This window comes from Artibeus jamaicensis, unplaced genomic scaffold (assembly GCF_021234435.1).
Source record: "Artibeus jamaicensis isolate MK-2021 breed Jamaican fruit bat unplaced genomic scaffold, CSHL_Jam_final scaffold_847, whole genome shotgun sequence".
In the NCBI taxonomy this organism is placed as follows: Eukaryota; Metazoa; Chordata; class Mammalia; order Chiroptera; family Phyllostomidae; genus Artibeus; species Artibeus jamaicensis.
Window position 1 is genome coordinate 31,404,238 of NW_026522057.1, and position 26,401 is coordinate 31,430,638.

Genomic DNA, 26,401 nt, shown 5'->3' on the forward strand with positions numbered 1-26,401 from the left:
CTTTGGGTCCAGGTGGCCCAGCAGCCCTTCGGGTGCTGGGGAGGCGGGAGACGTCAGCACCCCAGAGAGCCCCCCACACAGGCTGGCTCTGTGCACTGCGGAACTTCTCTCCCTTCTCACCAGATGTGGCCCTGTCTAGAAGGTCACACAGGCCATCACAGAGGACAAACGCTGTCCTGGGAGGACATGGCCAAGATCAGGGCCAGAGCCCATGGACGTCACCTCAGTTTTGGGACCAGTGGCCTGGACCTTTTTGGGTTCTGTGTCTGCGTTTACTGATCTCACTGGGGAGCCAGTGGAGGCCACACCGTGACCCCGCTCGGGCCAGTGGGGACACTGAGGGGCAGCCAGCGTTTCTGCATCTTTGACTTTGTTTTTTGATCAGTTTGTTTAAAATTGCCCTATAATTCACCACTTGTGTGTGTTCAACTCTGTTTTGTGAAGAAAATCTGTCCTTTTTGTCCCTAAGTCCTGTGCTGTTTTGAGTTTGTGGGTGGAAGTGTGCTGAGCGGCATGTGGGCAGGTGGCCCCGCAGACACTGGGTGGCGACCCAACGTGGACCTGGTGGCAGTGCCGCGCTCCTGGGCCTGTCCTCCAGCCACAGCCGGCTTGAGGGTGTGTCTGGGGGTCAGCGTCTGGTCCACACGCTCCGTGTTCCCTGAGGCTTCTGGGAGGTGCGATACCTGGCAGGTTGTGGGCAGAGGGTGGCCTGGGCAGAACCTGCGACGGTGCCTCCAGGCCCAGCTGTGACCCTCGAGGTCAGCTCCCACGGGAGGATGGTCGTGTCCTTAGGCCACCCCACCCTTGGCTGTGCAGGTCCCCGCCAGTGGGCAAAGCCGAAGCCTTCATCACGCAGGCCGTGTGCTGAAGTCATCCTCTATCGAGGGGGCGAAGCCTGACGATGCCAGTGTCCAAGGACGTGTGAGGCGCCACCTCTGTGCGGAGCAGAGGCCTGCGTCCCTCCCCCGGCCAAGGCTGTCACGCCCAGAGGTCTCGGTCTAAGGGGCTGGAGTGAATCCTGCTCGCAGGCCGAGAGGACAGCCTGCTGGAGGGGCTGTGCCCAGCACCCATGGTCCTGTCCTCCCACAGGCCCCTGGGCGTCCACTGTCTGGGTAGGTGAGGACACTGGCCTGAGCCTCACTCCACCCCCAGGGCAGACGGTAGCTGTCCTTCCCCAGGTAGCTCCAGGGCTGGCCTGGGAGGGGGGCTTGGCCCTGGAAGGACTCTCAGGACAGGGCAGGGACCCCGGAAAGCCGGGGCCAGTTTTCTGTCACAGGTACACTGGGACCTCGAACCCTCCCCAGGCCCAAGCTTGAGGGCACAGTGTCCCCGCTGCAGAGCACGGCTGGGCCGACGTGCCGACCACTGGCTGGAGCACTGCTTCCTGCTGGTGAGGGTGCTTGGGGTTCGAGCTGATCCCCGGGTGCCATGGGGCTGGGACGGTTGGAGGCCCAGCTCTGTCCCGGCTCTGCCACTCGGCTACCCGTCCAACGGGCAGGGCCAGCGGCCATGGGGCGGCAGCCCTCAGGCGCATTGCCAGCTGCACTCACTGGCACCCACGGGGGCCTCGAGGACTGGGCCACTAGGGCGCGGGTGATGGCAGACAGGTTTCCGGCCTCCGGGAGTGGTCTGGCAGCCTGGCCGTCCCCTGGGCCACCTCTCCTGACCCGCTGCTAGGCACAGGTCGGGAGCTCAGGGAGCCACCAGAACCGGCGCTGCTGTCCTGGGTGGGTGTGACCACCTCTGCCTGAGCCAGGAGGGGAGGGCAGGTGTCCTCGGGTGGACACACCGCACGTCTTCTGAAAGCTTGTCTGCCGGGGGCGGGGGCTGTGCCTGCAGCTGACGGCAGGTGGGGTCCTTCCACTGGGCTGCCTCCTCCGTTCCTGGCAGGCGTCTGGAAATCGCCCGCAACGAGGGTCTGGGGGGCTGTTCTGCTCTGTCCCCGGACCAGTGTGCCCCTCTTCGCTCAAGGCAGCCAGCCCCAAGCCCAGGACCCTCCCATTGCTGGGGCCTGTGCAGACCTGGGCGGCCCGGCAGGAGGTGAGGGGCGGCGGGCGCGGCTTCATCTCTGCTCCCCGTTCGTTGCTCACATCGCCGTCAGCTCTGCCTCTGGGCAGGTCAGATTCTCTGAGGAGCGCGGGCCCCCTGGGAGCTGCACCTGCGAGGGACCTGAGTGCACACCCCTCGTGAAAGTGCTGCCTGAGGGGCCGCGTGGGCCGGGATGGTGGGGTGCAGGCGCTGGGGCGCAGCTTCGGGTTCTCCTGCAGGGGCACTGACAAAGCAGACTGGGTCAGAGCCCGGTCCGTGTGTGGCAAGGGACAGTCGAGCAGCGCCCGGCGGCAGGCCCAAAAGCCATCCCCCCAACGCCCCGTCCCCTTCCACCGAAAAGTTGTCTTCCACGACACTGGTGCCTGGTACCAAAGGGGTTGGGCACCGCTGGTTGACACCACCAGGCGGGCAGCGGGCAGCCAGGGTCTGGGCTCCAGCTTCGAGCCCCACTTGGGCCCCCAAGGTGCCAGGACAGCCAGCCCACAGGGCCTGGGGGCTTGAACTGACCCCGGCTGTGCTGTCGAAGCCTGGAGGTCGTTAAGGAAGGACTCCCGCTGCCACTTGGTCCAGCTGGAGGGAACCACTCACCCTCCTGGGGCCGGACGGCTGTGGAGGGAACGGCTCTGGCAGCTGTGCCACCGGCCAAGGCTCTCGGGGCTCAGGTGGGCGCTGACCTCCGGGGGCCGGCCCACGGGCTAGTTGCCCTTGTGCCCACTGGCTCAGGGGGCTGAGAGACCCGAGGGTGAGAGCAGCCCCTCAGGCAGTAGGGGTGGGCCCTGTGTCCAAGAGCGGGGCCTCTCGTCAACCGTGGGGGTCGACCCATCAGCCACTGCTGGCACGCTCACCCCAGTGGAGAAGCAGCACCCAGGGTCACCCCAGCTGGCACAGGGCTAGGGGTCCAGAGGGCCAGCCGCCCTGTTCCCTGGTTGTGCTTTTCCCAGGGGCAGGGCCCCAGCCAGGCTTTGGGACACCACCAGGAGCCCTGGGCAGGGAGACCGGCAGGGCCAGAAGGGTCCCGGAGAGCTGAGGTGCGTGGCAGGAAGGAGCTGATGGGGCTGCGAGCTCTCCACCCTGGGGCTCCTGGCCTGCCGCCAGAAGGGGCGAGTGTGAGGTGCCAGGAGCTTAGCTGGGATGGGGGGCAGGGCGAGTCCTCGTTAACGGTTCCCAGGGTGAGTCCGCCTCCCAGGAAAGGGTGGGGGCTCTTTCCAAGGCAGGTGGGAGGGCCCAGGAGGCGCAGCCCCCAGATTCTCAAGTGCCGAGGCGCGTCGCGTGGTCAGTGGGGGTGCTGGACCGTCCACGCCCCCGGCCTGCCTGGGAGCCCGCTGACGGATCGGCCGTGTGAGCCCTCCCCCTTGGAGCCGGCGAGCTTTGGGGCGGAGGGGAGGGTTTATTTGGCTGAGGCGCCGGCAACTAGGGCACTACGAGCGTGAGCGAAAGCCATTACTGGCGGGACCCTCGGGGACAGGAGCGCGTCTTGCCCCGTCCCTCGTGCTGTCTGCCTGTCGTAGTGCCCATTGTGGTGGCTGTTGTGCCTCTGCGCCTGGCTCGTGCCCCACAGACATGCACCAGCGGCGACCAGCCGTACGCCAGGGCCGCGCCTCCGCACGGGGGCTCTGAGCGGTGCCGCCCCCATGAGTGCACCCCGGGCGCAGCGCTGAGCCTCCCCCGAGGTCCGGAGCCGCAGGCCGGCACCATGCGCTGGGCCTGGGCTGCGTCTTTGGCCCTCCTCTGGCCGCAGCTCGTGTTCCTTGGGGGCGTCGGGGCCCGGCGGGAGCAAAAGAGACCGCGGCAGCCAGGCCAGCGCACTGAGACCCCCAACGCCACCGTGGCCAACAGCGAGGTGCTGCCTGGCTCCCCTAAGGTAGGCGCGGACCAGCGCACGTGGGAGCGGGGTTGCCTGCGGCTGGATTTTGGGGCTTGGACTCTCGGGCTGCCCCGCCACCTGCCTGCTCTTCCCCGCCCTGTCTGCCGGACTCTCCAGTACCCTTCCCGTCTTGGTGGGGTGGGGCTCTGGGCAGGATCTCCGGGAGAGGGGCTTGGGGCTGGGCCACCATAGGGCCTCAGAGAGGTTTGGGGAGGGGACGGCGACTGCAGCCTTCAGGTGTCATCGCCTGCTCGGGGTAGGGCGTGGGTAGGCACGGGCGGCCTGCTCCTTGCTGCCCTGGAGACGCCCTGCTGGGAACCCGTCCCTGCTGCTCCCAGAGTGGGAGCAGCTAAGGCTGTCCTGACGCTCTTGCCCCCAGCCCTGCTGTGCAGCTGTCACTCCCTCAGTGGCCCCCTGTCCTTAGAGTCCCTCTGGCCCAGGTTCTCTGGGACCTAAGGACCTACCCCCCCTCCCCAACCAGAGCCGGCCTCAGCCTTAGACTCTGCCCTTGGCTAAGGACCTGCTGAGGGGTCTTGAAATTGACCCCGGGCCGCAGGGTTGCAAGGGGAGCAGCAGTTGCCAGAACAGGCACCCCCGCCAGCCCCTGTGCCTTTGATCCCGGCCTCCTGCCGCCCAAGGGCGTCTCTGTGGCCGCCAGCCCGGCTGCGCTCAGCCCACGCACGCGGCCCCACTGAGCCCGAGGCCCCGTTTTCCAGATGAGCCGGTGAGGAGAGAGTCCCGGGGCCCTGCCAGCCAGGGAGGCATGGTTGCTGACCTAGCAAGTGCACAGGACAGTCTGCGGACAGGACTGGGCCTCCCTGGGTGCCCCGGGTCGTGCAGCACACACCCCCGGGCCTTCCCCACGTGTCAGGACCCCTGCTCTTCCTCCACCTGCCCCTCCGGGGCCCCTGGGTACCTCAGGCACAGCCAGGATCTGTGGTGGCCAAGGGCACAGGCAGAAATCAAGGGACGTTTGAGTGTTCTTGGCCTCCCTTCCCTGATGGGACCCAGGTCAGGGCCTGCCCCTCCCCGCCCCCCGGGACGGAGGCCTCTCTGGCCCACTGGGAGAAAGCCAAGCCTTCCCCAGCCAGGAGCTGCCCAGGAGCCTGGCTCTTGCTGTGTCTGGGCGGAGGGCTGACTGCCGGGCTGCACTCCCCAGGCCTGGGATGGTGCCCTGGGGGCAGTGGGGGCTTCAAGGCCACCCACTCTGCTCCTGCCCGTGGTATGTGCTTCTGTCAGACTTTCTCGGAGGTGCAGGCTCTCTGTCCAGCCCACATCCCTGACCAAGCAGGGTCTCCATCTTGGACGCAGGCAGGGGTATTCCTGCCTCTCCCAGCTGCCTGGAGCTTAAGGAGGGTGGTCCAAGGGCTGGGGACAGGGTCTCTGGCAGCCCTGGGCCACTCCTCCAGCCCTTCCCCCAACCCTTCAGCTGGGGGCTCTGGACTCTCAGAAAGACTCTTGGGAAACTCCCTCCTGTCCTGCACCTCTTGCCTCAGCCAGGGCCCAGCCCCTGTGGGGACACACGGACCTGCCTGTCTGCGTGGCAGCAGGGGGAGGTGGGAGGGGACAGGTGCCGCCAGCACACAGTCAGAGCCCAGGTGCCCAGACAGCAGGCCTGGCTTTGGAAAAGGCCCAAGCCGATGCCCCGCCTGAGGCCCTGGGCTGGGCACCCAGGACTGGCCTGTGCGCCTCCTCGTTGCTCCAAGTGCTGCCGAAGGCGGCCTGGGCTCCAGGGGTCCCCACTCTGCCCTGGGGCCACAGGGAGGGCCCAGTGGGGCCTGGGTCAGCCCCCCAGTCCTGCACCTTGGCCCTGCAGCCGCCCGAGGCCTTGGGGCCTGAGCTCTCAGACGCTCACACGACGTGGCTGAGCTTCGTCCGGCGTCCAGACGCCGGTGCCTTGAGGAAGCGGTGCCGAGGGCGAGACAAGAAGTCGGTGAGCCTGGCGTCTGAGCCCAGGGCGGGGTGGCTGTGGCTCCTGCCGGGACGCTCATGTCCTCCTGCCTCCCCCAGAGAGGCCTCTCCGGCCCTGCAGGGCCCCCCGGGCCCCCCGGTCCCCCCGGGCCTGCGGGGGCAGAAGTCACCAGAGAGGCTCTGCTTCGAGAGTTTCGGGAGATGTTGAGAGGTGAGGTGCCCTGCTCCCCGCGCCTCCGGGAGGCTCAGGAGGGTCTCCCAGGGTCTGCAGTGACCCCAACCTGCTGCCCCTGCCATTGTCCCCACAGAGGCCACCGAGCGACGCTTCTCGGGGCTTTGGGGCTCGTTGCTGCCGGAGGGGATGGGCGGGTGGCCGGTGGCTGAGGCCTTCCACTGCCGGCTGAAGGGTTCCGTGCTGGTGGACAAGAAGACGCTGGTGGAGCTGCAGGGCTTCCAGGCTGTGAGTGGGCCGCGCGGGGGTGTCAGAGGGGCCCGCAAGCCCAGGTTGCCTTGGGGGTACTGCTGGGGGCAGGATGCTGGGGTGGCCGCCACGGGTGAGTGGGTCCACAGCCGCCAGAGCTGGTCCCGGGCACACGGCGTACAGCAGGGGCCCAGATCCCTGTCCCGCACCACGCCTTCAAGTGGGGTCTGAGGCGTCCGGCCTGCAGGGTGTCTGTCCTGTGGGGGCTCTTGGGGCCCCTTCCAGTTCCGGGGCCTGAAGCCTGTGGCCAGCAATCCAGGGAGGCACACACACAGGTCGTGTCCCCGTGGGTGTGCTCGGGTAGGGGCCGTCAGTCACAGGGGCCTCCCCGCTGGCGGGTGTCCGGGCCCTGCAGCCAGACACCCACCTGCCCGCTGTCCCTGCAGCCTGCTGCCCAGGGCGCCTTCCTGCGGGGCTCTGGCCTGAGCCTGGCCTCCGGCCGGTTCACAGCCCCAGTGACCGCCATCTTCCAGTTCTCCGCCAGCCTGCATGTGGGTGAGCAGGGCCGGGGTTGGGGCGGAGGGCTGGCCTTCCTGGGTGCGCCCCGACGCCGATGGCCCCGGGCCTGGGTCCCATCGCACAGCTGCTTCCTGCTCCAAACCCAGCTCCCACTGGGGGCTCAGATGGGACCCCACGTCCGCTGCCCCCAACTGGCAGCCACTCCTGCCCCAGTGAGCCCAGACCTCCCAGCCCTAGCCCCTGCCTCTCTGCTCCGTCCTCCCTGAGGGCCACTGCAGCTGGCTGTCTCCGCAGACCGCAGGGGGCTGCAGGGCAGGGCCCGGGCCCGGGACACCGTGCGGGCGCTCATCTGCATCGAGTCCCTGTGCCATCGGCACACGTGAGTGGGCCCTCCTGGGGGCCGCCTCAGTGCTGGGGAGGGGGCCTGAGTGGGGACTGTCCCGCCTGTGGAGAGCGGAGGGGCTGCCCCAACCAGGCTGCACTGAGTACTGGGTGGGGTCCAGGCCCTCGGGCAGCTGTGCCCTCACCCTGAACACCGTGTCCAGGTCCCTGGAGGCCATCTCGGGCCTGGACGGCAGCGGCAGGATCTTCACGGTGCTGGTTCAGGGGCTGCTTCAGCTGCAGGTGAGGCTGGGGGTCTGGGAGGCTGGGGGGGCTGGGCCCCAGGCTCACAGGCTTTGGTGGGTGCGCCACATACTCCCCGTGGGTGGGCAGGCCCCATGGCTGAGGAGGTCCACTGTGGGGTGTCTGCAGGCTGGACAGTACGCCTCTGTTTTCGTGGACAACGGCTCCGGGGCGGCCCTCACCATCCAGAGTGGCTCCAGCTTCTCCGGCCTGCTCCTGGGCACGTGAGGACCCCAGTGGCTCCCAGAGGAGCTGTGACAAGAGGGCCCTCAGGGCCGTGGGGAGCCCCCTGCCGCCCGCCCAGCCCCCACCCTCTGTCGGATGTGTGGTCACAGCAATAAAGAGTCCCCAGCCTTCCCTGCTGCCTGGTCACTGTGCAGTCCTGGGGGCGGGGATGGGCTTTGTTTCGGAGGCTGAGGTTCCAGCTGAGTGTCCAGCCCCCACAGCCCCCGTGTCTGCTGGAGTCCACATTTACCCTGAGGACCGGGGCAGAGGTCCATCCAGGCCCCTGCTCAGCCCGGCCCACCACCTGGCTCATTCGACCTGGGGGACTTGAAGCCCCAGGTAGGCAGTATGGGGCCCGGCTGCCAAGTGGGGTCTGGAGAGCAGGGGGTGAGATGGGGACCCCTCAGAGGGCCTCGTCCTGCGGGGGCAAGCACAGGGAGCAGATGTGTGTGTGTGGGCATGTGGGGGTCCTCCCGCCCCAGACCAGCAGGATGTGGGGCCCCTGCCCCCACCCCGCTGCAGCCACAGCAAACCCACGTGGAAGAACGTAAATCGGCCCTGGGGTGTCCAGGCCTCTGCGGAGCTGCCCAGATGCACCCAGGGGTGGGGCTCAGCCCCACTGCAGCAGGTCCTGGAAACCCCAATTCCAAGGCTGAGCAGAGGAGGCACCTTAGTCCTGCAGGTGGGGGCAGGGGGCGCAGAAGGCCCAGTTTGGGGGACTGGCTGCGGACTCAGGGCACAGGGGTGGGAGGTGGGGCTGGCGGAGCCTGGGGCCTGAGGACCATTACCCAGCCCCTCCCCCAGGGGCCCCAGTGGCGGGTAATGAGGCAGCTGAGCCTGGCGGGCGCTGGTCTGTGCAGCACTGGGCTTGGCCACTGACCCGTCCCCACCTCTCTGCCTGGTCCCCCCAGAGTGGCGTCAGAGGCTGGGGGAGGCTGGGGGGGGTCTCTGCTTCACAGCGACTGCAGGCGCCAGCCTGGCCTGAGTTGGGGATGTTCCGACAGCTCGCGGGGGGGGGGGGGGGGCGCGGGGCCCTGCAGTCCCTGTCGAGGAGACAGCGGGGGAGGGGCACGCAGGGGAGCCGGTGGAATGGGTCCCCGCCCCCGCTTCCCACCCCGGGGTCCGGGTCCCGAGCGCCAGCCTGGCTCGGCTGCAGGTTGCAGCAGGGGCGGGAGGCCTGTCCACAGAGGTGGCCACCCTGGGCTGCGGGTGGGGCTGCTGAGGGACCCTCTCAGCCTGGCCTGGAGCCGCCCTGCCCGGGGCTGTCCTGACTGTCGTCCATCAACACCAGCCAGTCCCCCCACCTGCCGGCCCGGGAGAGGGCAGGTCTTACCTCTGTCTCACCTGGCAGGTCTCAGACCTGCTGCCGGAGCTGCGATGACAGAGGTGGAGACCCGGATCCTGAGGGGGCCCTGGAGAGAGTGGCAGACGGGAGACAGGCGAGGACGGCCAGTGGCCCCTCGGAGCTTACGGTGGGCAGGCGGCCAGTGCCGGGAGCGGCCTCCTGTCTCGCCCTCCTCCTCCCTGTCTCTGCCCCCTGATCGCAGGTCATCACCACTTAGCCGTGACTGCCCTGGAATGTGCTGCCTCCGGCCCCTCGGCTGGGGTACAGTAGCAAGGGGCGGGGCCCGGCCGGCGGTTACTGCCGTAGGGAGGTCCAGAAGCCCGAACTGGGGGCGCCCAGGGCTCAGGCTTCAGGCCCCAGGCTCAGACCAGCCTCGAAGGACACAGGCTGCCCTGCCCCCCTCAGTGCAGACAAGGGGCTGGCACAGGGTCAGCCCCCAGAGGCCCCACCCTGGATCACCCATCTCAGCCGCTTCTTTTCCCAAATGGCACCGTCGACCATCCCCCAGGGCCTTGGAGGGCTCTGGGCCCCACTAAGGGGCCCTGGGCCCTGTGGTCACACCCACTGAGCAGGGCCCTGTGAGTGAGTTGCAGCCCCGCCCGACCTGCTGCCTCAGAGGACGGCAGCTCGCTGGGGAGCCTGGGGTGTGAGGGGCCTGGGGGTTGGGACTCTTCCCCTGGCCTGGCCTTGGGTGTGGAGCTGGGCTTTGGGGTGGCCTGAGTGCCTGGCTGTGGCCAGAGCCAAGTGGCCAGCACAGTGCTGGCTGGCCTCGGGTTGACCCCCGACCGGAGTCCCACCCGGAGCAGCAGGAGGTGCTGGGCTGACCTTGTTGACCCCTCCGAGGGCTCACTTCCCAGAACCTCTGCCTGACCTGCCGCCTGCCAGACCGGGGCTGAGGGGCTGCTGCCAGGGGCGCAAGGAGGCCCTCTGCTGGGTGCTTCCCAAACCCTGGTCTTGGGGCTCCCACCGGGCTGCCCCTGACCGGCCCTTCCTGGCTCCGAGGTGGCGCTGGGGTGCTGGGCCGGGCGGGTCTCTGAATTGGGTCACAGCATGCCTGCCCCCCAGTACCCTCGGCTGCTGCCGGTCTGAGTGCAGACAGGACTGTGGGCAGCTGGCTCAGGACGGCTGGAAAGTCCTCTCTGGAGCCAGGAGCAGCCATGGCCTGGACAGCCGGGCCCCACCCTGGGCTGTGGCAGGAGTGGGGAGCCGCTGGGTGGGCAGGGTGGGGGGCTCCCAGCTGTGAGCAAGTGGCTGCCTAGCCCTGCCTCCTAGGGGCCCCTCTGGGGCTGGGGATGGCACTGGTGCAGAGCAAGCTGTCTACCTGACCGGACCTGGGGTGCCTGTTGACCTAAGGCACAGCCGGGACAGCCTGGCTCTTCGTGGGCGGAGACGAGCCTCTGTTCTGACTCCGCCTCCTCTAGTTGGGTCTGGGGCTGGGAGGGGGCTCTGCTCCAGGGATCTGGGCAGTCTGTCCCCTGGCGGACCCCTCCCTGTAGGCCTGGGAGGTTCTCACAGCCAGACCAGACACCCTGAACTCCTGTGGCCTAGACCAAGGGCTGAGAGGGGTCCAGAGAGCATAGGGGGAGTGGGGGCTGCGGGGGGTGGGGGTCTGGGGTGAAGGGCCTGGGCTCCTCTCTCTGGGTCTGTGTATCTGGTCCCCAGGCCGACCCCGTGTTGACCACACCTGTCCTTGGTGGCTGCGATGCTGTGTGTCTGTGTGACACGTGTGGGCTGGGGTTGCTGTGTCCCCAGGGTACATCCGGGGACCTGTCTCTCTTGGCTGAGCTGGAATCGCCAAGCCCCTTGGGAGCAAACACAGGGCAGGTGTGTGGGGCCTGGCGGCTGCAGTTTCTGGCCGGCCAGGCGCGGAGCTCCGGGTGTCTGTGGTTGGGCCGTTGGCACCAGGGAGGCTCATCGAGGTCGGTCCACCCAATGAGCCCATTGCACTGGGAGACCAGGCTTGTGGCTGCAGAACTGCTCTGACCCTGAGGTGGGGACTCCGGGACTGGGCAAGGAAAGAGGGACCTCCCCCGAAAAGGAGCTTCCAGCGCCCTGTCCTGGGGCAGGGGCGCCTGGAGGACAGCAAGCCATAGCATGGTGTCGAGGCCTCTGTCCTGCACGCAGAGCGCTGACCGGGGATGGGCATGGCCGGGCAGCGGGGCGGGCTGTGTCTTGGGGCCTTCGTTCACTGACCACTTGGCCAGCGTCTCCTCCGGCTCCGAGCTCTGCACGACCTCAGGGCCCTGCCCAGGCTCAACGAGACACTGGGTCTCCAGCCCTGAAACCTGAGTGGACTCAGGGGCTGAGGCCTCCTAAGCCTGGGGTCACTGGCAGCCTGGTCCCTGCAGCCTGGGTCTCCCGCAGCCTCCTGGTGGCTGAGGAGCTTGTCCCGCCCACACCCGCGCCTGCCGCCACCTTCGGCACGTCTGTCCGCCCGCGTGTCTGCCGGTGCGTACGGGTGGGCTGGTGAGGGGCGGGGCCTGGACAAAAAGGGCCTTTGTTCCGCAGACTCTGGGGCGCAGCCCCTGCTCTCAGGCAGTGACTCACAGGTTCCTCAGAAGCGATAGCATCAGTCTTGCAACAGCCGGTGTGTCACACACACCCCCAGGGCGGCAGCAAGGGCAGGAGGGACCCCTGCCTGTGCCCAAGGCCCCTCCAGAGTGCTCTGTCAGAGCCTGCGAGGGTGAGGGGGCGGCAGTGAGAACAGCAGGGAACAGGAAGGGGCGTCAGAGGGCCAAGGAAAACCCCATTTCTGAAGTGGAGCTCTCCAGCGTCTTGGCCTCAAGTTTTCCTGCTGGGGAGGGGGCGGGTGACAGCTTGCAGTCCCCCTGCGGGGGACCCGGGAGGCACTTCCCCCTTCCTGTGGAGGCTGCCCAGTCCAGGCTGCCCACTTCCCCCGTCTGCGGGCCGTCTGGGCTCGCTCCTGGCGCTCACCTTCTGTCCCTGTGGTTCGGGGCTGGGGCGGCTGTGGCAGGAGGTGTGAGGGCTCCTCGGAGCAGGGCTGCCGAGACCCTCAGACGCCACTGGAGAGAGGGGTCAGGGCTTGGGTCGCCTTCTCCACTTCTCTCCCGGTCAGTGGGAGGGGGAACTGGACGAGGGCCCCCCGGGCCCCTGCCTGCACAGGGCCCAGAGGTCTGGAGTCGCCCGTGGTGTCCACTCCAGAGGACGGAACCGGCCCCTCTCCGGGCTCCCGGGGCCACAGGCTGCCGCCCCTGGCTTCTCCCTAGCTTGCCGCTCACCCGGCACCGTGGCCAGCCAAACCCTGCCCAGCAGACCCCACCGTCCAGGAGCAGGGGCCATAGTACCGTGTGCAAGAAAAGTACAGGGACCCCGGGCCAGAGGCAACAGGGGCGCCACCTGCGCACGTGGGTACAGGGGTCTGGGGTGCAGGTGGGCCCCTGGCTGTTCTGCTGAGTAGCCATTAGTGGCCCCTTGTTGGCCCCTTCCCCCAACTGCCGAGCCTCCCGGATTTCAGCTCTGCCCGCCCACCTTCCCAGGGCAGGGGCGGCTTTCACCTCCAGGCTCAGGTGGAGACCCTTGACCCTCACCTGGGCCTGGGCCCTCCACACCCACTTCCAGACGGCTCAGCGGCAGCCCCCCAGCGTGTCCAGGAGGAGGGCAGGAGTCTCCTCGTCCCCACCCTTAGCTTCTGCTGAGGCTGGGTCTCCAGGCAGCCGCGTGGGCAGACCGTCCTCCTTGAGCGTCCATTCTCCGTAGGGCCCACTCGTCGGGTGGGGCTGGCAGACCCCTGGGCACCTGCTGGTGCCAGGACTGGGGGCTGCATCCCTGTCCAGACGTCTGACTTGGGCACCTGCGGCAGGCTTCCAGGTAGGGTCCTGCTGGCCCAGGTATGAGGGTCCCTGGGTGTCCTCATGGGGACTATGGATCTTTCTTTAGTCACTTGTTTTCCACACCGGTCAAGGGAATGGCCAGTGAGAGGGGCTGTAAGGCACCTACAGAGAGCACGCCCCCCCCCATGGCCATAGGCTTCCTCTGAACCCCTCCCCGGCCTTGGCAGAGCAGGGGCTCCAGCAGAGCTCCCGCCACGGGAGCCTGCCCAAGCCACGTGGCAGGGGGCAGGGGTCACTGTGGCAGGAGTGAGGCCGGCCTGGGCACAGACAGCAGAGGCCGGCTTGCTTGGGACTCCCGAGTGAGGGGCCAGATTCTGGGGAGGGGATCGATCTGCTCCAGGTCCCACAGCTGTGGGAGGGTCTTCCATTCAGGGGCTGGGAGGTGACCCCCCGGGAGACCTGGGAGTGGAGGACCTCGGGACCAGGAGACCTCTCAGGCCCGGGCAATGGACAGATGGGCGGCAGAGGTGTCCAGACGTACAGGGAGGCCTTACACCTGCTGCCTGGACTCTTTCGGGAGAGAGGCCAGTCAACCCAGAGCTGGCTGTCCAGGGACGGCAACCCCACTGCCCAGGCCCCAGGAACCAGAGTGCAGGCACCAAGGAGCAAAGTGGGCATCGCTTCCAGCTCACGAGGCTCCCTGACCCGGCAGGCACCTCTGAACACTCTCTGGGGTTCCTCCGGGGGCCCCACGGGGGCCGGCGCCTGGCCTGCTTTAGGCCTGTCAGGGGACTGACTGCTTCTGCTCACCTGCTGGGGCCCTGGATGGCAAAAGTCATCAGTCTCATAAGGGGGACAGTGCTCAGTGGCTGGGACTGAGAAAGGAGCGCCGGCCACCCAACAGACCCTGCAGATCCTGGGCTGAGACGTCAGCCGGGCTGAGGGTGCTGTCCCGGCCCGTCGGGGGCGAGGGCCAGGGCCACAGAGGGAGGGAATGCGGGGCCCTGGCAGCCAGAGGGATGAAGCCTCTGCAAGCTGTGGCCACGGCAGTGCCCTGCCCTTTCAGCCCAGAGAGCTGGACAGGAATGTGTTGAACCCTAGGAAGTGGAGGACGGGCCCTGGGAGGGGCCGAGGGGCCTGTGAGCCCTGGTGCGTCCCTCCCACACGGCGCCTGGAGTCGGGAGGGACGAGGGCACGGGCACTGGGAGCCGTCGGTCCCCTGGGGCAGAGCGCCACCGATGGTGGGGCCGAGAGGCGCGAACGCCTGCTCTCCATAGCCCCGAGGCCGACCGCGGGCTCAGCAGGGCCTCGCTCCCTCCCGGAGAGTCTGGGTAGAGCCCCGTCTGGCCTCTCCCTGCCCCTGGAGGGGGCAGTCCTGGCGGCTGGCTCACAGTGCCTCGCTCCTCTCTGCCCATCGTCACATGCTGTCCCCTCTTCTAGTAGGGACACCGGGCACACTGCAGCGGGGCTCCCCCGAATGACCTCATCTCACCTTGACTGTGTCTGCAAATAAGGCCGCGAGCACGGGTACTGGGGGGCAGGTCTCCACCGTGCTTTTTGAGGGGAAACCGGTCTACAGCAGGTCCCTGAGGACCGTGACCACAGCCGAGCAGAGGCCCCACCCGGGTGGGTGGACGGATGGAGAGCTCGCCGAGGGTCTGAGAGGACCCCACCTCAACCTTCGCACCCTGGAGTCGCAGATGGGGAGACTGGGCAGCTCCCTCTCCCACCCAGCTGGACCGAGGTGGACAGTGAGGGGCTCCTGGGTCCTGAGCTGGTCTCACCTCTAGGGCCCTGCGGTCGGTGGGTGACCTGAGGGGCCTCCCGGAGGAGAACAGTCCAGCGAACCAGGGGCGGTGCAGGCCTGGGCGGGGCTTCGGGGGTGTGGGCAGCACATGACCTTTCCCCCTTCGCAAAATCCCGTAGGGTTCCTCCCAGTTACTAGTGTTCGAAGGTCCCCGTTTTCCAGCTCCGGGACCTTGTCCAAGGCACTTGGTCTCTCCTCCTCCAGCTGCCAGGAGGTGAAGGGGCTGTGACCCAGGGTGAGCCTCCACTGGCACCTTCCCCTGGCCCTCGAGTGACCCTGCCGCTGTGTGCCCCACGCCTGACGCCCCCACCTCCCTCCCGGGCCCCAGGCCAGTGCTGGGTTCACAGACAGCCTGGGCTCAGCCCAGGTCTTCAGGACAACCAGGTCCAGATGGCGTGGGTCCGACGGTGAGTGGGAGGTGGGAGGTGCAGACTGAGGGCTGCTTGGGGCAGAGGCGGGGGTGGACCGTGACCAGCTCGCCACCAAGAGGAGCCACGGGGCAGGGGAAGGTACAGGGAACAGGGAGGCTGGGCCGGCACCCTGGCTGGGAGGACGTGCCGGGCAGGAGATGAGCAGCACAGGCCCGAGGAGGCTCCTTGGGCTCCTGGCTCCACCAGGGCCAGAGGCTCTGTGATGTCGTGCAGCCTGTCCCCAGTCCCTCCAGGAAAAGGCTGCTGGTCCTCAACTCCAGCTGAACCCCAACGTCGCGTCGACCGCAGTGTGGACGTGTGGTCAGCCCGGGCTTCGTGCTGTTTCGAAACCTCAAGGTGCAGGCTGAACAGATTCCTGTCTTTGCAGGTCAGCCCAATGCTGAAGCCCAGGCCCCCCGAGGGCCCACGCCTGGACCGGGGAGGCACGGACACGGCTGCCATGCGCGGGGGTCCGCTCTCTGGAGAAACCTGGAAGGTGGGGCAGGAGCCCAGAGTCCAGCCCTCGACCAGAGGCCCGGCCGGGCCGCCAGCCACTCGGGCCTCAGCCCCTGCTCCGGCCTCGCCTGCTCCCAGTCTGAGACGGGAGGCCGCACACGGACTGCTCTGAGGGCCCCAAGGTTCAGATGGCACCGCCAAGGTCAACAGGGGCTGGCCGGGACAGAGTCCAGGTGCTGCCAGCGTCCCTCTGGGGGGAGAGCCCCGTTCTGCTCACCCTGGGGTCCCCGAACCTGGACCCTCTCGTGGATCCTCGTCCTGTGAACAAGTTGTGTGCAGGGACCGTCAGTTCTGGCTTGAGGCAGCCAATCAGAAAGCTCACTCACCTTGTCACTAGCCCTGCGGAATCCTGGGATCACCAAGGTTCGGCCTCTGCCTTCTGAAGGCGGCACAACTGTGTCTCCACGAAGCACATGACACCCCTGCCCTTCTGGCCCCTGACCCTGAGTTTCGAGTTCTTCCACCTTGAAACAGAAATACCCTGAACCCGTTGCTGTGGATTGATTTCAGGGGCAGGCCTGGACCCCCGTGTGTTGATGTTAGGAGGGGAAGGCAGAGATGAGGTCAGGAGGCCCTCCCCCCAGATGGACTGATGTCCTTAGAAGAGAGGGCACAAGAAGGGGGACACCAGGGAGAGACCTCGCCAGAACCCACCCTGCCGGCACCCTGGTCCTGGACCTCCCGCCTCCAGAGCCCTCGGAAGTAACTGCCTGCCGTTGAAGCTGCTGTTCTGGGGGATCTGGGATGGCGGCTGAGATGACAGGCAGCTGCTCTTAAATCCGTGGCCCGGGGTTGAACATGACTGGCGGTGGAGAGGCAGGTTGGAGGTGTGCAGCCCCCGTTCGCAGGGCCCTGACATGGACCCCAGAGACTGGCAGCATAGCCCGGTCACCCAGACAGAGCATGAGGCACGCGCCTGTGTCGGGCCAGGGAGGGCGTGCAGACACCCTGCCGCCGCCATGTCTCCCCTGTGCGTGCAGTGACCACAGCCCCCACCTCTCAGTCAACAGGGGAAAAAGGAAGCCTGGCCTTCTGAGGGGGCGGGTGTGCGAACGGATTGCCCAGCGTGCCTCACTGCGTTCTTCTCGGAGGACACGCTGGCCGTCCAGCCTGTTTCCTTAAGACAGAGTTTGGGAAGTCTCGTCAACATTCCAGGGTCCCGATTCCCGGAACCGGGGCACAACAGACGCACACGGGAGGAACGCTTGTCCCCGCGCAGCCCCGAGGAGGCCTTAAAAGGAGAGTCTTTTCAGGGCGAGACAACGGGACTGACTTATGTGTAAACTGAAAAGAAAAATGGACAGTTTAAAAATTCTTCCATGCTTAAACACACATGCGGCAATGGTCTACAGTTCACACTGTAAAAACAGATTAATCCACAAGTTCCAAGTTCTGATAGAAAAGTCTTCTCAAATAATTTAAAAAACACTGAGACCCACACACTCCCGACTGAAACCCTTATCAACACAACTTTACAATGTTTATACATAAATCACAGGCAAGCGCTGTATGGCATGTACCACGAATTCACTCTAGAGATGTGGAGACCGAAGCTACTCAACATCAAACGAAGGTTGATCTGGACTGACGCAAGACCGACACCAACAGGAGACACAAAGGACGTGGCCCGACCCAACGAGACGGCGGCAGTTCCCGTAAACGCCGCTGGACTGCAACGACGAGGCTCTGCTGCTCAGGGCCCGCAGGGCGCTTTCGGCGGTCACAGCTCTCCGTGCAGGGGGCTCCCAGGCGGACGGTCAGCACAGTGGCTGCGGGACGGGCCACGGTCCCCACCCAGAACAAGTCAGATCTGTGCTCCAGGGCAGCTCCAGCCTTCAGCTCCTTGTTCCAACCTCGGGTTGGGACAGCAGGAAGACAAGCGGGGGCGGGTGTGGCAGAGTCGTGGGGGGAGGGCCAGAAGTTTCTGCAGACTGGGAAGGTTCTCCTGGACTCACACCCGAAGCTGGGCATCTCCCCAGTCCAGGCAAATGCTGGCTGAAATCTGGGGGCAGAACACTTCCACCTGGACGTGATGCATTCGTTGCCCTAGCAAGCCCCAGGGTCTCCCAGCCTCAGAGCAAGATGCTTTGGAGCAAGACTGGAGGTGTGGCTACTGAGCGGTGAGGGGCCTACGAGTTGTCCGCTGCTGTGTGGCATTTGCCTGAAAGCCCCACTGGTCACCAGAGACTAGGTTCTCCTCGAGCGCTGGGCTCATCCAGCCAGACATGTCACCTTTCCCGGTGTAAGACCAATGGGGGCTCCAAAAAGGACCCACTGCTGCCGCCCCTCCATCATGGCAGCGGCAGCGCTCAGGGAACGCCCTCCTTCCTCTGGCAGCACTGCGAGGGCGGCGCAGACCAGTCATAGACGTAGGAGAGGCGCTGCTGCACCTCCTGCTTGCACAGGTGGCCCTCTCGCATCAGCGTCTGGTGCTTCTCCAGCATGTCCTCCAGGCTCTGCTTATGCGTCACCAGGTACTGGTTGCTGCACCCGCGGGACTTGTACTCTGTGTCGAAGCGCGGGTCGTGCTCACGCTGCACATCTACAGGAGCCAGCCAGGCGCCCATCGACACGTCCTCGCTGTGCCACAAGCGCAGGTACTCTCGGCTGAGGCGCAGGTAGTGCACCAGGTCGGCAGAGAGCACGTAGCCACCGCCCAGCGCGTAGGGCAGGTAGTAGTCGCAGAGCTGCCAGGACGCCTCACGCCAGCGACCCCCTGGCTTGACGCGGCCGCGGCCTGAGAAGAAGCCCCAGTAGAGGCGGCGGCGGCCCACTGGGTCGCGGGCACGCAGATCAGCCAGCAGTGCGTCCAGCCGCACAAATGAGTCGTCGTCTGCCTTGAGCACGAACTCGAAGCTTACGTGCTCATCGAGCCAGCACAGCATGGCCAACACCTTGGCGGTGAGGTTCTCATAGGCATCGCGCAACGTGGGCAGCAGCAGCAAGTCCCCGTGCCGCGCCTGCTCCTGCTCCAGGGAGCGCCGCTCCTCGGAGCCCAGGCCGGCCGTGCCCACTGCAAAGCGCGCCCACACGTCGCCTGGGCCGCCGCGCCGCGCCGCCGCCAGCCACGTGCCGCGGACCACGCTGCGTCGCTCGGCCGCCCGCGGCGCGCTGGCCACCAACACAGCCAGGAAGGCACTGGAGCGTCCGGGCCCGGCGGGCAGAGGGCCGGGGCCGCGGCCGGGCGACAGACCAGGACCCTCGGCCGTGCAGCGCGCCAGATAGAGGAGCGCGGCGCCGCAAAGCACCAGGCCGACCAGGCCCAGCGTCGTCCGGTACCGCCACGCACGCCGCGGCAGCTTCATGGCGCGCCGGCGAGCCAGCGAGCTTGCAGAGACCCCCAAGGGCCAAGGCCCGCCGGACTGCGGGCCGTTCGGCCGGCCGTCACGTGCCCTCGCGCGCCGTTTTCATTGGTCACCCCGGGAGGGCCGCGCGGCCTTTTCCGCCAAGAGAAAAGATGGCGGCGCCGGCGTCCTCGCGCGCAGGTCGCACCAGCTCTCGAGGCCTGGAGGCCCGCCTCTTCCCGGAAGAAAAATGGCCGCGGCCTAGCCGACTCTGTTTGGAGGCGTCACGGCGCTCGGCCCTCTTTGGTGAGTCCCGGGCGGTGAGTGAGGACCTGGGCAGGGTGTGCGCAGAGGCATGGAAGCCGCCCGGACCGCGGATGTAGTGGACACAGGCCGAGGGTCACGGGAAGCGTGGACCCCGCGTTCAGCGCGGGGCGACCTCACCGTCCTCGCTTGCGAAACGGGACTGTGACGCCAACTAGTAGGACTCCGTGAAGACCCGAAATCCTGTAAAGCCTGGCACCTTCAGTACGATTCCTGAGCCGGGGGAAAGCTTTTAAAATAAGCGTTTGCGTTTGGGGCAAGAAACTGGATTCACCAGGACGGACGCCCAGAGGTGGCCTCCACCGACCTGGGCTGGTGGGCGCGTCCCGGAACTGTTGCTTCCCGGGAAGTGATCAGGGGACATCAGTAAATGCTGTGATCTCAGGGGCGGGAGCTTCACGGGGGAGGGGGGACTCGCATCCATGCGTTTGTTCTTGGCTTATTTTTTCTGCAAACAAGGTTAAGTAGTGGGAATAATCGACCTTGTGCCAAGGAGCAAAGGGCAGTACAGGTGTGCTGCGTGTGTATGTGTGTGTGTGCGCGCGCGCACCTCAGCACACACAGGGCTCAATGAAAGGTGGGAGGGGGGCGTTGCCCCATTGGGTGGGTTTGGGTGTTTGCTGGCATAGGCCCAGTCTTCACAAAGACCTGAAGTCAGGTTGGGGGCACCTTTTTCCATAGAGGGAAACTGAGGCTGGCGAGGCCTGGCGGCTTAGCCACAGTCACATAGCTCACAAGTGCTGAGTTGGGATCTCAAGAGGGTTCAGCCTCGATGCTGGGAGGGATGGACACGGTGCTGCGATGAGGCTGCTGCACCTGAGGAGGAGGGATGGGGCTGGACATCCGGTGTCTTCAGAGAAGGCACTGCCACTCTACCTGTTGTTGGTCCGAGGGCTGTCTTTTGTGTTACAGAGAAGCTGTCTTTTCCGTTAAGGGTTTGTGGGGCTCTACCCAGTCCTGGCTCTGCGCCGTCTCTGCAGACAGCTGACTGCTCATCGGGGTCTGGCGGCCGTGGGCTATGGCCTCACTTCCTTGCCTGCCTCTCCTCTCTCTCCAGCTACTGGCCACGCTTGCAGGCCGTCTCACGGTTGGGCCCAGGTGGCCATGGCATCCAGGCAGGCTCCAGGCAGCGTCCTGGCTCCTCGCAGCCTCTGGCTCCTGGGTGCCGTGCTTCTGGTTGGGGCATCCGCCCGGCCTGCCAACCACTCGTCTGCCCGGGACAGAGCAGGCCGCAGGGAGGACAGCGAGATCCTGCCCCCGGACCACCTGAACGGAGTGAAGCTGGAGATGGACGGGCACCTCAACAAGGACTTCCACCAGGAGGTCTTCCTGGGGAAGGACACAGACGGGTTCGAGGAGGACGCAGAGCCTCGGAAGAGCAGGAGGAAGCTGATGGTCATCTTCTCCAAGTAGGTGTCTGGGCTGGGAGGCTGAGGGTGCATGTGGGGTGGCTGGCATCGGTCCAGTCCTGGCTTGGTGTGGTGTGGGCGGGGACGCAGGGCCCACTTGGTGAGGAGCTTTGGAGGCAGGCACTGTGACGGGTGCTGCTGGTTGACAACACTGGGGAAGTTTGCAGGGGTTGAGCTGAGGCGCATGCAGCGCTGAGCAGTGTGGGGGGTTGGGGCACAGAGGGCCAGAGCACGGGGCTGCCTGCTGGCCGTGCCAGGTCCTCACAGCCAGGAGGGCTGTGGAAAGGCCTGGAGTGAGGCCTGCCTTGCATGGTGGCCTCAGGCCGTGCCCGCTGTGGTAAGAGGCAGGCGGTTGCGGGAGTGGCTGCAAAAGGTCGCAGTGCCTGTTCGAGGAGGCCTGGTGGTGTCCGTGAGGTGTGGGGGCCGACTGGAGAGTGGGTGTGCGCGGCTCAGCTTCAGGCGGGACACTGGGGGGGCTCTGTCGCTGTGAGCGCAGGCACCATCCTACACGTTTGGTTATGTGGCCTGGGGCTTTGGAGCCACCTGAGGGAGGCGAGGGGCCTCGCAGACAGGACAGGGACCCAGGACGAGGCCCTGACAGTTGGACTGGGCCTCATGTCCTCTGTGAATGACATCACCCGGCACCCTGCATCCTGGGTCGGGTGACCGAAGGCCTGGCGCCTGCCATGTCCATGCCCAGGGGACCAGGAGAGCTGGTAGAGGAGGGTGGGGCTCAGGGGCATGCAGACCCGGGCTGGGCTGGGCGTTTTGAAGGTGGGCAGGCAGGTTCTGCTGAATCAGGGAGACTCCAGGTGTGGCAACATGAGCCGCCGTGAGGCCCCATCGGCAGAGGGAGCCGAGACAGCAGGAGCCTGGTCACCAAGCGCGGCACCCTCGGCGTTGCAGTTTGCACACTGGGCGACACATCGGAGAGCAGGCCCCGGCCAGACCAGGGCTCTGAGGCTCAGCGCTGGGGCCGGGAGAGGAGCCTCCGGCGCTGGGGGTCCTGCCCCCTGAGCCCTGCTGGTCTGCCTCCTAGCCGGGTGCGGGGAGCGGTGCACTGGGGGCAGGTGAACAGCACGGAGGCCACCTCCTTGACCTTTGGAGTTCGGTTTGTTGTTTCAAGTGAGCAGAGAAAGGCTTTGAACCAGGCCGAGCCGGCAGGTGGCAGGCAGCTTCTCTGTGACCAGCAGAGCAGGCCCACAAAAGGGGGTGGGCCAGGCGCCTGTCGCCGTGCGCCCCAGGAAGGGCGTTGGCCCAGCTGGAAGGCCTGGAGCCCCCCGACCCCACCGGGGCCTGGAGTGCTAACAGGCGTGCTCGTAGGCAGGTGGGGTGGCGTGAGGTCAGGTGCCCAGGTCACATCCCAGGGGGTGTTCTCTTGGGTCACCTGGGTCAGGTGGTATCACCGGTGGAATTTCTCCACATCCTGCCCCTCCTGTCACCGAGGGACCGGACCCCATGTCCCGTGTGGAGGTCTGTGCGGAGCCGCCCTCCCCTGACGTCTATCCCTGTGGACTCTTGGGTGTTGTCTCAGCTGCTCGTGCTGCTGCTCACAGTGCCCAGCCTTGGCCTCTGCATCCAGCCACCCCCATGTCTCGGTGTCCTTCCTGCCCCTTGTCCCCACCACTCCCACAGGGTGCAGAGTGTCACTGCCCTGGCAGTTCCACAGCTGCCTGTGGAGCCCTCGGCCACCCTGTGTCCTTCCGTCATGTCTGTCGGGGTCCGGGGCCTCTTCTGACCCGGCGCATCCGCTTGCAGGGTGGACGTCAATGCCGACAGGAGAATCAGCGCCAAGGAGATGCAGCGCTGGATCGTGGAGAAGACAGCCGAGCACTTCCAGGAGGCCGTGAGCGAGAGCAGGGCGCACTTCCGTGCCGTGGACCCCGACGGTGACGGTAGGGCCCTCGCCCGACCCCAGTGGGCCTGGCAGACCAGGACGAGGCGGTGAGCGCCCCTGGGCCCTCATGTGCTGCTCACCCTGCCGGCCAGGACGGCCAGCCTCCTGGGCACGGTCGCCTCCACCCTGCCCTCACATGGCGGGTTCCAACAGGCGCCTTAAAGTGATCACACTCCCCCTTTTAAAAGTGGTCCTCGTTAGACCTGCTCACAAGGTGGTCTGCCCCCTCAGGCCGCGTGTCCTGGGACGAGTACAAGGTGAAGTTCCTGGCCAGCAAAGGCCACAACGAGAGGGAAGTGGCCGAGAAGCTGAAGAACGACCAGGAGCTCCAAGTCGACGAGGAGAGTGAGTGCTGGTCCCCGGGCCACCACGCCCCGGGCCGCCGTGCGGCGTCTGAGCCTGGCCAGCAGGCGGAGGCTCCTGGCGGGGGCCGGGGGACAGGCCCTCCCGCCTGGCGCCCCGGGGGGCAGCTGGCACCGTGTCGGCCTGTGGCCCAGCCCTGCTGCGGCAGGACAGTCCTCCTCCCTCCCAGCCCCGGCCTCAGTTTCCCTGTCTTGTCTTCTTGAGAGCTTCGAGGCCTCCCCAGCAAGCACGGTGCTGGCTGCGGGCTTTCGTAAGTTCTCTCGTCGGGTCCGGCAGGTGCCCCTCCCTTCCCAGTGCGCTGGTGGTTTGATTGCGAAGGGGGTTGGGTTTGGCCAGATGCTTCCTATGCACCGGCTGTGCCCGCGGGCTTCTCTCCTTCAGCCCGTTGGCGTGGCCGCCTGCTCCTCGGACGCCTGGTCGTGGTCGTGCCCCCTTTGCTCCTGCCGGGTTCGCTCTGCTGTTTTGTTGGGGGTTTTAGCACCTGTGTTCGCGAGAGACGCTGCTGTGTGGTTTGGGGTTAGGGTGAAGCCGGCCTCGTAGGGCTGGGTGGACGCACCCCTCTGTCACGGCAGGCTCTAGCGGTCGTGGAAGCTCTTTTTTCCCGTGGGGGGGGAGCGCTCAGCAGGAGCCCTCCGCTGGCAGTCTTTCCAAAGTGCGTGTTTTTTATGGACCAGAGAGGAGGGTATTGTTTTGTGAGCCAGTCTGAATTTTCTGGTAATAGGTGAGTTAAGCCCGTTTGAATCTTTGTCTCTGCTTCTCCTGCTGTCCCCCCCCCCCCAGAGTGGGGCTCCTCTCACGGTCAGGGCTCCAGGCAGGGTCTCTCCCAGGCGTCCCTCCAGCTTTCGGTGCTGCTGGCGTCCCTGCTTGTGGCCACGTCACCCCAGTCTCTGTCATCTGTGTCCTCTCACTCTGGGGCACTTGCCTCGACCTTGTCTTAGGTCCTTCACGCATCGCTTTTCTCCAAATCAGGCTCCCAGGCTCCAGGCAGACATGCAGGTCTGTGCCCGTCATGTCCCTCTTGTCCCTCAGTGCGGTGGGCAGGAACCAGCTGCTCCTAGTTTGCCGTCCAGCAGGTGGCCAGTGCAGACCTGTGTCCACCGGAGGTGGTCAGCATGATGCCGTGGGCGAGGCCGGGGCGGCCCTGTGCCGAAGCTGGCAGGACCCCGCACGGAGAGGCCCTGCATCTTGCCTGCTCCTGCTGTGTCCGCGTGGGGTGGTCCCCGAGGCCACCCACCCAGCCCTGTGGCGGGGAGCGTGGAGGGCTTCGAACTCAGCGCTGGGAAGGGGGTTTTCCTTCTGAGCCCTGCCTCCCACGTCCGGCACCCAGAGAGAAGGAAAGGGGCAAAGTCCTGCTTCGGTCCCCTCGTCAGGGCCCGTTTCTCTGATGTAGCAGCAGGGTGGGGGGCTGCACCTGTGTTGGGGGGCTGTGTCCAGGGGCTAGTTCTGTGCCATTTACTGCTGGGGTGTGAACTCTCCTCTGAGGGGCAGAACCCCCGGCCTCGCATGACCGTGTCCTGAGCTCGCCTCCGCGTCCAGGCATCGGGTCTCGGGGTCCCCTGGACGCACACAGGCGCGCCTCTCTCAGCACAGGAAGTCCTGGAGAACCTCAAAGACCGCTGGTACCAGGCGGACAGCCCGCCCCCGGACCTGCTGCTGACGGAGGAGGAGTTCCTGTCCTTCTTGCACCCGGAGCACAGCCGCGGCATGCTGCGGTTCATGGTCAGGGAGATCGTGCGGGACCTGGGTGAGGCCCTCCCGCCGGCAGCTCGCTGGTCCTCCCGGCAGGGGGTCGGTGTGCGTGGGCCCTGGGCTGGGTGGCCTCTGACCCTGTGGCCCCAGTCCAGTGTCCACAGGCCCTGTGAGGCACAGCTGTTTGGCTTTAGTCTAAAATGTCACAAACCGAAAATCCAGTGGTAAAACCTGCTTGGCTGACCCTACTCGGTGGTCCCGGGGGTCCCGTGCCTACTTGCGCTCTGAGCACCCCCTTGTCCTGCAGACCAGGACGGTGACAAGCAGCTCTCGCTGCCCGAGTTCATCTCCCTGCCCGTGGGCACCGTGGAGAATCAGCGGGGCCAGGACATCGACGATGGCTGGGTGCGGGACAGGAGAAAGGAGTTCGAGGAGCTGATCGACGCCAACCGTGACGGCGTTGTGACCATGGAGGAGTTGGAGGTGAGCGCAGGGCATCGGGGGTGCTGGGGGTCCGAGGAGGGGCCGCAGCGAGCGAGGAGCGCCACCCTCAAGACAGTCCTGAGCCAGGAAGGCGGAGTGGGCCGCTCAGCGGGACCTGGAGCTGGCGGAGCCGCGTGACTGACGGTGGCCGGGGGAGGGCCACGCAGCCGGCACCCGGCAAGCTGGCCGTGCCTGTCTCCTGGGTCTGGGTGGCAGGGCTGGTCCTGGGACCAGGATGCAGCATTTTCGCCTCCGTGGGTCGGTGCTGGGGAGCTCGTTTTTCCCTCCGTGGACGAGTCATGTTGTTTTACGTGAGAATGCTCTGGTCCCTGGTGGTAGCTGGCAGGCAGCCGGGGGGTGGGGCTCCTGTCCCCACCGCGGACTGGCAGCCAACTCAGGCTGTGTGCACGTGACCCGCTGGCCCCGCTCTGCACCGGGCAGGGTCTCCTCTCCCTGCCCCCCACACCCTGGCAGTGTTCACACGGCCCTGAGCCCTGCCAGCCCAGCATCTGCTCTCTGGAACATTCTAGGATGTGCCTGCATGCCCATTGCAGGTCCCAGCTGATAGGGTGTCCTGAGAACTGGGGCTCGCTGTGACAGGATGCCCAGCTGTTTCCCAGGCTGAGGCCGCCGGCCCTGGGCCAGGGTCTGGGCGGGCGCGTCCTGGGGGTGTCCCGGCTGCAGGCTGGAGGTGCTCACAGGCGCAGCGTTCTTGCAGGAGTACATGGACCCCATGAACGAGTACAACGCCCTCACTGAGGCCAAGCAGATGATTGCCGTCGCCGACGAGAACCAGAACCGCCACCTGGAGCCTGAGGAGGTGCTCAAGTACAGCGAGTTCTTCACGGGCAGCAAGCTCATGGACTACGCCCGAAATGTCCACGAGGAGTTCTGAGCCCCGCCTGCTGTGCGGGGCGTCTGTGGGGCGTGCGGGAGGCCCGCGCAATCTCAGCGTCTGGCTTCTGAGAACTCGGAGGGAGGCGCCTTCAGGGCCCGAGCACGGCAGGGCCTGCGGGCTCGCCGAGCCGGAGAAGCAGCAAGGCTGCTGGTTGCCTTGAAGCCGAAGGCTGAGGCCCCGGTGGCCATGCTCTGGTGGAGCCCACGCTGTGTCGGCGGCGGCGGCGGGTGGGTGGCCATCCCAGTTGCTGTCGGGGTTTGGTCTCTGAGGAAACACATGCTTGTGGCAGGAATCACATTAACTTACTTTAAAATATAGTTGCCTCTTCCTCCCGGCTTTATTCTCTCTCTGGACAAAGGCACACACATGATCATTTGGAGCGGTGGGGCCGGGGGCTTCCCCTCCGTGCGTTTGAGGCGGGTGGTTCGGTTCGCATACCCGGTCTCGTGCTGTGTCCTCTGCCGACACTGTGGTGGGACGGGGGCCACCCCAGGGCAGTGGGAGCCGCTCTCGAGGGGTCAGTAGGGAGTGGGCGTCCCAGGGTGGGGACACCCGAGAGCCCTGAGCCACTG

General features: G+C 66.5%; 3 protein-coding genes and 1 long non-coding RNA gene across 5 annotated transcripts; 2 read left to right on the plus strand and 2 right to left on the minus strand.

Annotated features, from left to right (window-relative positions):
* Positions 1 to 3,742: 3,742 nt before the first annotated feature.
* Positions 3,743 to 7,745, plus strand: C1QTNF12 (C1q and TNF related 12). The gene is made up of 8 exons (XM_037146880.2): positions 3,743 to 3,910; positions 5,730 to 5,846; positions 5,924 to 6,035; positions 6,133 to 6,284; positions 6,692 to 6,800; positions 7,059 to 7,143; positions 7,310 to 7,388; positions 7,518 to 7,745. The coding sequence occupies exons 1-8, from the start codon at positions 3,743 to 3,745 to the stop codon at positions 7,614 to 7,616; spliced, it is 921 nt and encodes a 306-aa protein (XP_037002775.2). The 3' UTR covers positions 7,617 to 7,745.
* LOC119050528 (uncharacterized) lies at positions 6,705 to 9,142 on the minus strand. The gene is made up of 4 exons (XR_005082764.2): positions 8,947 to 9,142; positions 8,151 to 8,289; positions 7,292 to 8,031; positions 6,705 to 6,790 (listed from the first exon to the last, which is right to left on the minus strand). It is a non-coding gene; the product is annotated as an uncharacterized LOC119050528 (long non-coding RNA).
* A 7,639-nt stretch (positions 9,143 to 16,781) lies between these two features.
* On the minus strand, positions 16,782 to 18,917 carry B3GALT6 (beta-1,3-galactosyltransferase 6). Its single transcript, XM_037146876.2, has one exon. The coding sequence runs from the start codon at positions 18,785 to 18,787 to the stop codon at positions 17,792 to 17,794; it is 996 nt and encodes a 331-aa protein (XP_037002771.2). The 5' UTR covers positions 18,788 to 18,917; the 3' UTR covers positions 16,782 to 17,791.
* A 45-nt stretch (positions 18,918 to 18,962) lies between these two features.
* SDF4 (stromal cell derived factor 4) lies at positions 18,963 to 26,164 on the plus strand. Of its 2 annotated transcripts, none has more exons than XM_037146874.2 (7): positions 18,963 to 19,072; positions 20,148 to 20,499; positions 22,258 to 22,394; positions 22,628 to 22,741; positions 24,345 to 24,503; positions 24,756 to 24,931; positions 25,650 to 26,164. In XM_037146874.2, exons 2-7 carry the CDS (start codon positions 20,195 to 20,197, stop codon positions 25,824 to 25,826), a joined length of 1,068 nt encoding a protein of 355 aa, XP_037002769.2. In that variant the 5' UTR covers positions 18,963 to 19,072; positions 20,148 to 20,194; the 3' UTR covers positions 25,827 to 26,164. The 2 variants fall into 2 exon arrangements, with proteins under 2 accessions (XP_037002769.2, XP_037002770.2); XM_037146875.2 differs by lacking the exon at positions 18,963 to 19,072 and adding an exon at positions 19,192 to 19,294.
* Positions 26,165 to 26,401: the final 237 nt, after the last annotated feature.

What these genes read in the sequence shown, in the direction of transcription:
- C1QTNF12 (XM_037146880.2), top strand. Translation starts at nt 3,743, where the DNA reads ATGCGCTGGGCCTGGGCTGCGTCTTTGGCCCTCCTCTGGCCGCAGCTC. An exon ending in TGCTGCCTGGCTCCCCTAAG is followed by an intron (nt 3,911 to 5,729) that starts GTAGGCGCGGAC and finishes TTGGCCCTGCAG; the next exon opens with CCGCCCGAGGCCTTGGGGCC. An exon ending in AGGGGCTGCTTCAGCTGCAG is followed by an intron (nt 7,389 to 7,517) that starts GTGAGGCTGGGG and finishes GGGTGTCTGCAG; the next exon opens with GCTGGACAGTACGCCTCTGT.
- SDF4 (XM_037146874.2), top strand. Translation starts at nt 20,195, where the DNA reads ATGGCATCCAGGCAGGCTCCAGGCAGCGTCCTGGCTCCTCGCAGCCTC. An exon ending in CTGATGGTCATCTTCTCCAA is followed by an intron (nt 20,500 to 22,257) that starts GTAGGTGTCTGG and finishes ATCCGCTTGCAG; the next exon opens with GGTGGACGTCAATGCCGACA. An exon ending in CGTGGACCCCGACGGTGACG is followed by an intron (nt 22,395 to 22,627) that starts GTAGGGCCCTCG and finishes CTGCCCCCTCAG; the next exon opens with GCCGCGTGTCCTGGGACGAG.
- B3GALT6 (XM_037146876.2), bottom strand. Translation starts at nt 18,787, where the DNA reads ATGAAGCTGCCGCGGCGTGCGTGGCGGTACCGGACGACGCTGGGCCTG.